This window comes from Triturus cristatus, chromosome 6, assembly GCF_964204655.1.
Source record: "Triturus cristatus chromosome 6, aTriCri1.1, whole genome shotgun sequence".
NCBI classification, from domain to species: Eukaryota; Metazoa; Chordata; class Amphibia; order Caudata; family Salamandridae; genus Triturus; species Triturus cristatus.
Genome location: NC_140589.1, coordinates 148991173 through 149003611, shown reverse-complemented (window position 1 = coordinate 149003611; position 12439 = coordinate 148991173). Strand labels below are relative to the sequence as shown.

General features: G+C 42.3%; 1 protein-coding gene across 1 annotated transcript in view; it reads right to left on the bottom strand.

The window, feature by feature from the left end:
* Positions 1 to 557: 557 nt before the first annotated feature.
* CLIP4 (CAP-Gly domain containing linker protein family member 4) overlaps positions 558 to 12439 on the bottom strand; it is a 188161-nt gene continuing 176279 nt past the window's right edge. The window contains exons 13-14 of the mRNA XM_085609523.1: positions 11943 to 12018; positions 558 to 2729 (exon numbers count right to left, since the gene is read on the bottom strand). Coding sequence (XP_085465649.1) covers positions 2411 to 2729; positions 11943 to 12018 — 395 coding nt within the window. The 3' untranslated portion in view covers positions 558 to 2410. The remainder of the gene's footprint in view (positions 2730 to 11942; positions 12019 to 12439) is intronic.

Here is a 12439-nt window from a genome sequence, read left to right as displayed (position 1 = left end):
TTTTAGGGATGAGAGGGGGGGAAAGAGAATAGTTAATAATGCAGCTTTGAAAAAGTGCTTTATAGTTCTTGGGCAACTTGCTAGTAAATAGTATAAGGCTCCACAGCAATCACGATGGATCATTCTAACATGAACCACCAAGAAAGGTCACAATACTTACTGTAATTTGATTATATTGCATTCTGATTTAAAAATAAAACGTGGAAAATCCTTGATAAAGAAAAGAGGTTTTCATCTTTACCTCACAACATGAGTGGCTGTTCAGAAAATACTATACACATTATAAGTGTGCGAGTTATGAAGCCTATTTAAGGAAAATAATGAGCTTGGCACAAACATATTGCTGAACATCAAACAAAAACATACACAAAACATGATTAACTACCATCTGTAACTTTTCTAAACATATGCAAATTTCATCGTTGTTTTCAGGTTGACAATTTCAAACATAATCTGAACAATCACAAAAACAGTTTTAGCTTTCAAGTGATCATTGTATATCTGCAAATAATATTTTAGTATCTGTATAAAACACAACAATGTTATAGACAACATGATTGTATTAAAACATCTGTATTGTATTCATTGTGGGTAACAATATTTTTGCTCTAGGACAAAATCTGTCGATACAAATAAAAGTACAAGACAATACAGTTTGATGCATGCACACACAAGCGTGTGCAAATGAAACAAGAAAATACCATTACACAATGTACGAACATACAATACAAACAGAACAAATGGTCAAAATATCAGAATTCAGTTGACAAAGCTTTTTTTATATTTAGAATTCAATCAAATTACGTGTTCAGGGGCAAAACATAATTATATGCTCATATTTAATTTTACATTTAAAACGTACATTCTTTATGACCTGAATAAAAAATAATCACTGGTGATATTAGGAAGCAATATGTACCTTTGCTGTGCAAACAAAGTCAAGAAAAATATCTTTTGCAATATATATAAAAAACACCCACATTTTGTAAAAACTGCAGAATGAATCCACTCAAAATATAGAACATTAACACTTTTGAATGCAATGTCAAATATTAAATAACATTCAAGTCAGACACATTCTAAAGTCGCAGAAGTGCAAAGGTATTACTTTCTTTCTGAATGGCACAGTTATATCACATTCAAAACTGTTCTGTTATATAACCTGCTATTAAATGATTGAATAGACTATACTTAATGTAAAACAATCTAGAGCTTTTTAAAATTTCAAAATGGCATTAAAGCTTGAAGTGCTTACACCTGTGAAGTGTTCAGTTTTTCAATACGATGCTCAATGTTTTTCTGCATTGATACCAACATAATGCTCTTGTGCTATAGACTCACAAATGCTTCTTTTTTGCATATCCCACCTTTATAAGGAAAGGCAATTTAAATACTATATTCAAGATTATAGACCATGGAGCAAAATGCTAATCTACTGAAGAGATATATATATAATTTTTAAACAGTATTACTTTTAAGCTTCTGTGTATAGAAATATAACAGGCTGTTGGAAGAAAGTTTTGGGTGGTATCTATAAAACACATCTCCTGTCACACCTTTGACACGTAGTGCCATTAATGGTTAGAACTGTAGAAGGCACTCCTCCTAACCAATAATGTTTCTTGCTTTAATTTCTTTGTCTTTATTTCTTTTCTATGTAACTATCTCTTATGTGGGGCAGAAGCTCCACTGAGTTGAAAGTGCATTATGTTTTAAAAAGTGCTAGCTGATGCCTGAAGCTTATGATGCAAATGTCCACAGTGGAAAAATATGGCTTTAAGTGCTTGCAATCGAGCTCAAACAACATTTGTATTTAAGATCCTTTTCTACTTCCACCGTTATGTGGGCTCCTTTACCCAAAAAACACTAAAACAATTATGTATGAACTATTATTGTCAGTTTTTCAGTTTTCCCCTCCTGCTGGTGTGCTTTAGGTTTACATGATTGTATTGTGCATGCTGCACTGCTGGGGTTGTTAGGATGTAAAAACAGATATAAAAAGTGATAGAAAGTTTCACTGATGCTTCTTATTTCTTGTACTGCTAGGATGAAGTCTAGATATGCATATTATTCAGCAGTAAAAAACAATCTCTTTATGTTACACATTTACTCAAAATCAGTGCTGTTTTTTGAAGACTATGAAGTAGTATGAACTACCACCACTGGTACATATGAATCAAAATACCCATTGACTTAAACAGGGATGTATTCTGAACTACAATATCAATAAGAGTTTTTCAAACTCCTAGTTTTTAAAACTTGTATTTGTGTAACAATACAAGAAATGCAAAGCAGATCTTCAGAAAAGTAAAAGGTTAAATACATTTTCATGCAAACAATGTATCCTCCCACTACATTTGTATTCTCATTTTGCCACAAGCGGAGTTTAAAAAAAAATAAGTCTCTCTCTTCAGCAAATATCATTGACAAGTTTGGAGCCATTTATCCCACGGTAGGTTACCCTACTTGGACGAACCAGTACACCATAATTCTGCTTGCACTGGAAATATCGTTTGTCCCCCACGGAGCCATCATTCTTCCCCTTGGCAGATCGGAGCTCAAGCCCTAGCCAAAGTCCCTGTGCAAAATCAGTCGGGCCAATATACCGGATGATAGCCATCTCATTAGAACTGGTTAGAAGGACCTGCGAACCTTCGTGCAGTCTCACATTTCCCTCATTACTGTTTGTGGTTGTGCTGCTCCAACTACGCCGTACAGGGTTCTTAGATCTAGGAGAAAGAACAAACATCAAATGAGGATCTTAGTTACTTTTAAGGACTAATCTGCCAAGGACATTTTCAAAGACTTTACTGCATTGAAAAGCAAATACACCCTAAAGGTTTAGCAAAACAAGCAATGGAAAGGAAGTGGGGTATCACCTGAAAAAGCTTGTTATAGTCCTGCATGAAGAGAAAAGAAGTATTTCTAGTTTGTGTAAAACATTTGGCCCAAGTTCCTATAAGATAAATGTTAGAACTGGGGGTCTCTAGTTGGCAGAGGTAGGTACCTTTGACAAAATAGGGACCTTTGCTTCTAGTTAGGGTTAGGGGGTACACTCCTAAAATAACCCCTGCTCACCCCCTTGGTAGCTTGGCACGAGCAGACAGGCTTATCTCAGAGGCAGTGTGTAAAGCATTTGTGAACACATACAGTAACCCAGTGACAACACTACAGATGGACACCACACAAGTTTTATATAAAAAATGAGTATTCTTTATATGGACTTATCACAAAACCACAAACGACAAAAATCCACAATACTGCACTATAAAAATGGTAGAAAATAGCTTAGTTCTCTTAAGATGTAAAATGCGACACTTTGAGTTCAAGGTACCTTAGGATGCGTAACGCTATACAACGAAAGTGTTGCAGGGAAAGGTGATGCGTCGGTTCCTCACACGCAAGAACGGTGATGTGTCGGGTCCCTACTGATGTGTAGGGGATGCGTCGGTTCTTCTCTGCGAGGGGAGGTGATGCGTCTGTTTCTTACTGCGCTTCGTGGCGATGAGACCCGCAACGCCGTGATGTGATGAAGATCCGGTGCGATGAAAAAAAGATGGCGTTTCTTCTTGATGCGACACGATGCGTGCATGCCCGACGGCGACTCAACAATTGTTCTGAGCCACGACAGGCCCTGCGATATGCTTCACGGTAATGCGGCGGCGTCTGATGCGACGTCAATCCTCTTCTCCGGCGATGCGAGGCGCTTCGGCAACGATGCGACAACTGCAGCGGCGACACGCTTTCCCAGCGATGGGACGACAGCGGCTGCGCCACGCTTTTCCGATGATGTGGCGGCATCTGGTGCGACGTCGATCCACTTCTCCGGCGATGCGAGGCGCTTTCGTGTTGTGAAGCGACAGCGGCAGTTCAGCGACACGCGTCTTCTTTGTGCTTCGCACTTCCAGCTCCTTACGACGCGCAGTCCCTCAGAAAGCCCAGCACAACTGCAGGCACTTCCAAATAACTCTTGGGGAGCTGGTGGGTGAAGTCTGTTTTCCCTGAGACTTCAGCAGGAGGCAAGCTCTTTCTCAAGCCCTTGGAGATCCTTCACAAGTTGAATAAAGTACACACAAAGTTCCTTTCTCCTCTCTTTGACAGTCAGGCAACCACTGCAGGCCAATCCCTCAAGTTTAGGGATAGTCTCTCCTCAGTCTCTCTGGTTCCTCTCCTCATCAAAGGTTTCTTCTTGTTTCCCAAAAGTGATCTAAAGTTTTGGGTTCTGGGCCCCAGTATTTATACTCATATTTTCTTTGTTCTCTGAAGGCAGAGAGGCCTTTGCCTAGTCCAAACCAGTTCTGGTCATTCTTGGAGCATTTTGTTTACAGGACTCCTTCTTTCCTTTGACAGTGTGGGCCAGGGACATCAGACGCACCACAGGAGGTGGAGGCAGCATTGTGGAAGGCAGGCACAGCCCTATTCAGGTCCCAGGTGCAACTCCTCCCACCACTCTACAGGCAGATCTCTCTATTCAGCCTTGTGCTGACTTACCCTGTCTCCCGGAATCCCCCAGCCCCTGTCACTCAAACTCCAGACAAGGAATACACAATCTAGCAGAGGCAGGCTTGGATGGTTAGACAAGAAAATACCTACTTTCTAAAAGTGGTATTTTCAAACACAGAATGTTAAAACCAACTTCACTAAAATATGCATTTTATCATTCTGAGTTCAGGCATACTAAACTCGAATTTCAACCTAGTTCCCTGAGTCAGTTAGGATTATAAGATGTAATAACCAAACTGCCCATTCTGGCCTTTGGAGAGCAATAGTGAAAAACGAAAATGGCTGTAATTCACTATTAGGACATGCCACACACATCAGGGCTTGTCCTACCTTTTACCTACAATGCACCCTGCCCTTGGGCCTACCATAGGGGTGACTAATATGCAGAAAAGGGAAGGTTTAGGGACTGGAAAGTGGGTGCACTTGCCCAGTCAACATGGCAGTACCAGACTGCACATAGGCTCTGCAATGGCAGACCTGAGACACACTTTACAGGCTGCTTCTGTTGGTGGCACAACCAGTGCTGCAAGCCCACCATCAGCATTTGGTTTATAAAGCCCTTAGCACACTCAATGCACTGTACCAGGGTCTGACAAGTAAACCAAATCAGCCAAGCATGGAGTCACTAATCCATACATCCATTTACAATAGAGAGAGCATATGCACTTTAGCACTGATCAGCAGTGGTAAAGTGCCCAGAGTCATAAAACCAACAAAAACAGGTCAGAATAAATACAGGAGGAAGGCAAAAAGTTCAGGGATGACCCTGCAAAAAGGGCCAAGTCTAACAATAAACAAACCAGGTCTGGAGTAACTCGACTATTCTGATATGCTTAAATGTAGCTCCTCTTTGCATTAAAAAAAATGTAAGGACCTTCGGGACCTGCTAAGAAACTTTCATTGATTTTCAAAGATCAGAGAAGTGAAACTGCAGTGTATAATAGCCCACGTTATGCACTAAAGAATTTGAGTACAATGACTAGCTAGAAAATTATATTTCAAATTGTTTCAGTAGGAACATAATATATGGCAAAGCAAGGTGTGTCGAACAATTATACATTGGGCGTTCAATCAAGAAGTCAGAAAGAGAGTGATGCAGCACATATCACCTTTTAGGAGCAACACACCAGTGGCATAATGGTAGTACACTAGAGCAAACAAACACAAACCAGATGAAGTTAAATGTATGGTACAATTAATTAGACAGGAGAGGTGGCAATACAAATGCAAAGCTAGCTTGCTAATAGGAATCATTTCTGATACAAAGCAATGGGTTCAATGAAACAGATGAATTACAGAGCTTACTGTGAACCATGCTATATGAAATTCAGAAACCAATAATATCAACACAGAAAATCAAACCCTCAGCAGCCATGTGCATTAGAATCAGGGAGAACAAGTATAATCACAGAATGCAGACACTGGAAGGAATGTTGTGTAGACAAATTGGGCATTAAAAACGTGTATACATGCTTAATTATATCTGAAAGAGCAATTTACGACTGCTATGCAATTAAAATTACATACTGTCTGTGCTCTGTAGCAAGGTTAAGTCTGGCTCCCCCACCGACCTCCTTAAGCCTGCTCAATTTTTTAAAATCTTACCTGGGCTCCTTACACCCCTGAGCCAGGTGATCAATCTGTCTCTTTCTATGGCGGTTGTTCCTAGCTCATGGAAGCAAGTCAGGGTGATCCCTCTGTTAAAAAAAACCTAATCTCGATGCAGCAAAACCAGAGAGCTTCCGTCCCATCTCCCTCCTGCCCTGGGTCTCCAAAATCTCTGCGGCCTACATCAACTCTAGCTTGACGGGATATCTGGAGGAAAATAACATACTGGACCCCTCTCAGAATGGTTTTCGTCCTGGTCACAGCACGGAATCTGCTCTCCTAGCTGTGACCGAACATCTGAGGGGGGCTCTAGACGATGGTCATACTTCGGCACTAATCCTAGTAGACCTTAGTGCCGCGTTCGACACTGTGTCCCACCAGATCCTGCTGAAACGGTTGGAGGAGGTGGGCATTGTGGATTCGGCCCTGGATTGGTTTTCCTCTTTTCTTACGGAGAGGACCTTCCAGGTAGCCGCCCCACCTTTTTCCTCTAGGGTCCATACTACCAAACAGGGGGTGCCGCAAGGCTCTGCCTTAAGCCCTACACTCTTCAACCTATATGTTCAACCGCTAGCGGCACTGGCCGAGAGCAGAGTGCTCACACCAATATAATATGCTGATGACACACAGTTGGTAGTCACACTCTCGGACGACTCCACTCGGGACGCCTGCAAGTTCAGGAGTGACCTTGAGGCTATTGCGGAGTGGATGTCTGCCAACTGTCTCCAGCTCAATGCCAGCAAGTCCGAGGTGTTGCTGGTAGGGAAAGATACTGAGCTGTCAAGCAAGCATTGGTGGCCTGCCACTTTGGAGCATGCACCTGCCCCCAAACAGGTGGTAGAAATCCTGGGTGTCTGGGTAGACTCCGCCCTTAGCTTCCAGACCCAAACCAAGAAGGTGGCGGGGGCCTGTTTAGGTATAATGCGGGGGCTCACACCATTGTTGGGGTTTTTGACCTCTCCATCAGGCAGGTTATGGGACAGGCTTCCATACTGTCGAGACTTGACTATGCCAGCTCACTCTACCTGGGTTCTAACAAGACCAAAATCTCGAGACTACAAAGGGTTCAGAATGCTGCGGCCAGAACTCTCCTTGGCTTGCCTAGGACTTGCTCTGCGTCTAATGCTATTCGTCGGCTTCATTGGCTGCCTGTGGCCAAACGTATAGAGTTTAAGTCCCTTTGTATCTCTTTCAAAATCTTGAACTCCTCTTCCCCAGGTATTCTGGCCAACCTGCTTGCACCATACACCCCTTCCCGTCAACTTCGGTCGATGGGGCAGCATTTGGCGGTGATCCCTCGGGAGAGGAGCGTACGCGCCGGGGGACGTTCCTTCCGCACTTTGGCAGCCAAACTCTGGGACACGCTTCCTATTTTCATCCGCAGTTTGAAGAACTATCTGGCATTTCGCAAAGCAATTAAAACGTACCTCTTGCCTCCATTGCAGGCCTCTTTCCTGTCAGAGCCTATGCAGTTTTTTGGAATCAGCGCCGGGACGCCCCTTTGCTGGGGTAGCTGTGCGCTCTACAAAACTGCATAGCGTAACATAACAAGATGAACTGCGGTCTGCTCCATTAAATATTATTTAACAGATAAGATCACAGTATGTAAACTAAGATAACAAATGTTGGTGGATAACATCTCTTACATACGCTTATTATTGTGTAGTACTTTTAATACCTATGTCCAATTTCTTGACCTTTGCTACCACCACAGGAACAGTTTGAGCAAAGAGTCTAACTCCAGGAGATTGGGGACAAAACACAGGCCTCAAATGGCATGTACATCGCACAAACACAGCTTCAAGTGGGCCTGGGCAATTTATTTCAGAATATAGCCCATTTGTAAGACCATGGTTGTTTCCTTCATGAACACAGTAACACCACAAAGATGTAGTTCAAAAGAACAAACATATAAATAAAGTGTGTGGATAAACACAGTTGATCCATGTCAATGTGCAAGGCTATGATGTAAATAAGTGATTTAGCTGCTGCATGCACTAGAATTACAAGGATGGAGCCTGTAGTAATGAACACACACATAGGACACAGGTCAAATGTAGATGTAGTTACCAATGTTTGAGGCACCTAATGCTTAAATCCCAGAGAGAAACAGTGCGCTTTCTTTTAAAAACTGAGGTGGGTATAGCAAGACAATAAAGGAGCAACGCCAGCTCATGGGCCTTAATGGCACCAGGAGAGCTGGCCATATCTGGCAAGCTAGTTTATCCAATTTAGCCTTTCCACCAGGTATATTATATTGACTGTCTATGGAAAATAGAGGTTTCCAGGTCAGAGAGGGACCCTGCATGTCACCCATCAGCTTAAATGTGGAGTACCCCAGGGCTTGTCCTTTAGCCCTACTCTTCTTAATATATACATGCGCCCCTTAGCTGACATAATCTGCTCTACAGGTTTTACAATGGTCTCATACGTAGAAGACACCCAAATTGTTGTCTCCCTTGCCTGTAACATTAGACAAACTGAGGCCAATTTAGCAGACTGTATGGAGTAGGTACACACGTGGATGTACAACAGTTGCTCTAAACTGAATGGCGACAAGGCAGAGGTTATGCTGGTCGGAAACCATCCCTCTCTCTGGTATAATTTTTCCTGGCCCACATGCCCGGGCGATCGTCCTTCTCCAAAAGAGGAAGTTAAGAGCTTGGAAGTATTCCTTCCTAAAGATCTCACCATGGCAGCACAGGCCAGGAAACTGGCGGGGACATGTTTTGGTCTAAGAGCCTTCAGGAAAACAATTAAATGTGCTTCCTATCATTTTGTCACGCCTAGGTTATGGCAATTCACTTTATCTTTAGACTCCTATGTAGGTCACCAGAAATCTGCAGGTCATACACAATGCCGCAGCCAGAATCTTGCTGAATATCCCCACATCACATTCAGCATGACTGGCACTAGCTAGCGTTTATTTGATGCCAGTGAGGAAGAGAATCAAGTTTAAGACTTTCTGTACTGTTCATAAAGTAAAGCACGCTCAGAGACCACATATTCTGAAGCATCATTGTTCCTCACCATATAGCATGTGACCTAGGGTCAAATAACCAATTTCTTCTGGCAATGCCACGAATAAAAAAGGCCAGAAGCGGAGGGCGTTTCTTTGCTTACCTGGCACCCAGGTTTTGGAACTCCTTCCCTCTCTGTCTAAGATCCAATCATAATTTGGTTAGATTCAGAAACAAACTTACCTGTTCTCTTGAGTTAGTATGTCATCCCTCAGGTCTCCTGTCAGCGCTGGGAAGCCCGTGTGTGGGTAGCCATGCGCTTATCAAGATCCAGAAAATAAATAAATAAATAGACGATAGGTAGAGGCCTCTCCCCAAATTGTCTTAGACACAAACTCTTGCTTTTCACTTGATTTCCTGCCCTATTTTAAGTGCCTTTTGGATATATAAATGCATATTTTTTGCACAATGTACACATTCATTTGAAAGACAATTTGCAGATATACTGTTGAGCAGGTTTTGCATGGTTTCAGTTGTAATACACATGCACACCATGATTTGAAAGGGGCAGACTTGTTATGTGTTTCCGACTCAGAGGTGATTCATTGTGACACCAAGATGTTTTCTAGGTTAAGCTAATTTATGCATAGGGTCAGAATTCCAGGGGGGTAGTTTGTAATGTTTTTCAGGATTTCAACCATTTTCTTTCATTTTCTTTAACAAGTCTTGAATCCCTTTTCTTAACTTCTCCATTTGTATGTAATTTGCTATATGGCTTATCTCTTCTAAAAACTGGTTTGTACTCTTAAGATAATTCTTTCAGGAACTTGCTCACTGTTGTTTTGTTGCACACAGCTCCCCGACACACTCCCTAAGTTGTTGCTTTTGCTGAAGGGCTTCATCACTGCTCAAGCCAGCCACTGAATGAACGCCACAAATAACACTGGGCAAAGGTTTTATATCATTTGGTTGCCTTTCTAATTATACAGTTTAGGAGCTCAGTCATTGCTGATCTTGTCAGGGTCACGTCTCTGACCCCCTAAGAGCCGGCCACTCAGAATCCCTGCAGCATGCTTGTGTGACAAACCCAATGTGTAAATAGGCTGTGAACAACACCAACAGTGTTATTTATTATTTATTTGTAGAGCACATTTACCGTCATCAGAGGCCAATAACAAACAAGATATGAACAGAGGGAAGAATAACAAAACTTGTTACAACAACCTGTGACACAAAGAACAGAAGACCATTATAGACCATTAACAAATCAGGAACGTTTTTAAACATCTTTAAAATAGTAGTCAGGCAGCAGACAGGGCTGGAGGAGTTGGGGATGAAGGACTCCAAAGGTCCTCTCAATGCAATGCACTTCCTTGAATTGGGGCACTTTAGAGAGAAGGATCACAAGAGGTGCTTTGAAACATGGGGGATAAGATCTGGGAGAAACTTTGGGTCAGTTCATGGGACGACCAATTTCATAAGACTTAACCCTTACAATGAACGTGTTCTTCGGTTGGAAGCCATTGCAGGATCACCGGATATTTGACACATATTTCCGAATACAAGCTCAATGACAGCTCTCTCAGTTGTAATTCCAGTACACAGAATTACCATGATCCAGCCGACTAGAAACAAGGAGCTCACAACTGGAAGGCTTTCCCCGGTGGAACAAAAGGCATGAATTGTTCCGGGTGGGCTGGAGGAGGAAACAGGATGCCCATACATTCAGGACCTGAAGATTTAAGTTCAAGTCAAGTTTAAACCATATGCCTACTTTTGTGCCTTACAGCAATTGGAAGCAGTTTTCCAGTACAGTAGGACAAAGCTGTTCAGACCAAGCCATTGAATCTTCCCTGATCAACAAATATTGTCTTGCTGCCATTTAACTAAAGAAAAGTGTCTGCCATCCACATGTGGACAGCTGTAAGGCAACTGCAGAAATGACTGATTGTTCCTGAGTTGGCTTGATCAATTTTCAGAAGCAGTTGAGTGTTAGTGACGAAAGACAGCGCCTTAAAACCAAAACTGCAAATAAACTCACCCAGAATATTCTTACAAGGATGTTAAATAGTATGAGCGAGAGAGCAGAGCCCCGCGGCATCCCTCTAATCATAGGAATATCTGCTGGTCAGAATGGCAGTGCCGAAACAACCTGTGTAAGGCAACTCAGAAAGTCCAAAGCTACACTAGCCGTACGGATCCCTTACCAATGGTCGACTAAGCTGGTGTGGTCAACAGCAACAAGAGCTGCTAATGGATCCACTCATTTTAGGCCGGTTGGCTGCCCCTTATCCATAGTGAAGTGCAGTTCGTCAAGAGTTGACACCAGGACTGTTTCAAGCTCCTAGATGCTATGGTCAAACACTGCAAACGTAAAGTGAAATACATTCTTCAGAGCTTATTAGACTCTAAAAGCAACATTGCTTTTGGGTAAGTTAATGGATAAGGAATAGCGTACAGGAGACTAGTGATGTGATAACATACGCCAAGGTAGAATCATCAAGGCTACCCACTAGGACTGCCTTAGTGCTATGTCTAAGTCTAAAACCCACTTGTGAAAAGTCCAGAGCACCAAGGACATCCAAGGTGGCAGACGATCCCTAAGCGAGATGTCGCTCTATGATCTCAGAGAGAGCAGGGTAATCAGTCTTTAGGTTGTCACATCACTGGGGTTTGGGCCAGCCTTTTCCAGCAGAGAAGTGACCACTGTTTTCTTATAAGCATGGGGGACCATCCCTTCAAACAGGGTGGGGTTGATGAAATTGCACAGCGTAAAGACAAGACATTGCCACTTTTCCATCTATGCACGGCATTTGGTTCCAAGGTCAACTAATTAAAAAAGTACCCCATTTTAAAACTAAGCATGCTTACCTGCCAAAAGAGTTCTTTCTGCTTATCTCCCTCTGTGATGGCGATGCTGATGTTGTACTGAAACTTCGCCGGAAGCCTAAATGCGGAAGAAAGACAACTGTTCAGTAGAGGCGCAAATACTTCGGTCAGTAAAGATGCTCAACTATGCTTATCTGCAATTTTCATTTTCATTTTGCTCACGTAATAAAATATTTGTCAACAGAATCAGGCTGCAAATTCATCATTAGCCCATTTTTATGGTTATTAGTAGCTCTATGAAATGTATGAATATATGAAAAACAGAGCGCCTCATTCCCCCAGCCACAATTGGAATAAGAACTCCCACTGCCTAAATCAGGATTATAACTGGTTTGGTAATACTGTACCCTACTGGTCTTTGTGCACACCCTTGGCTCTAGATACAACCTGGCCCAAATTATGTGTACAAAAAAGAGCACATTTTGAGGGTGCACAGATTGCAAGAGGGCAAAGCATGTGGTATGAAAGTATTATTTAAA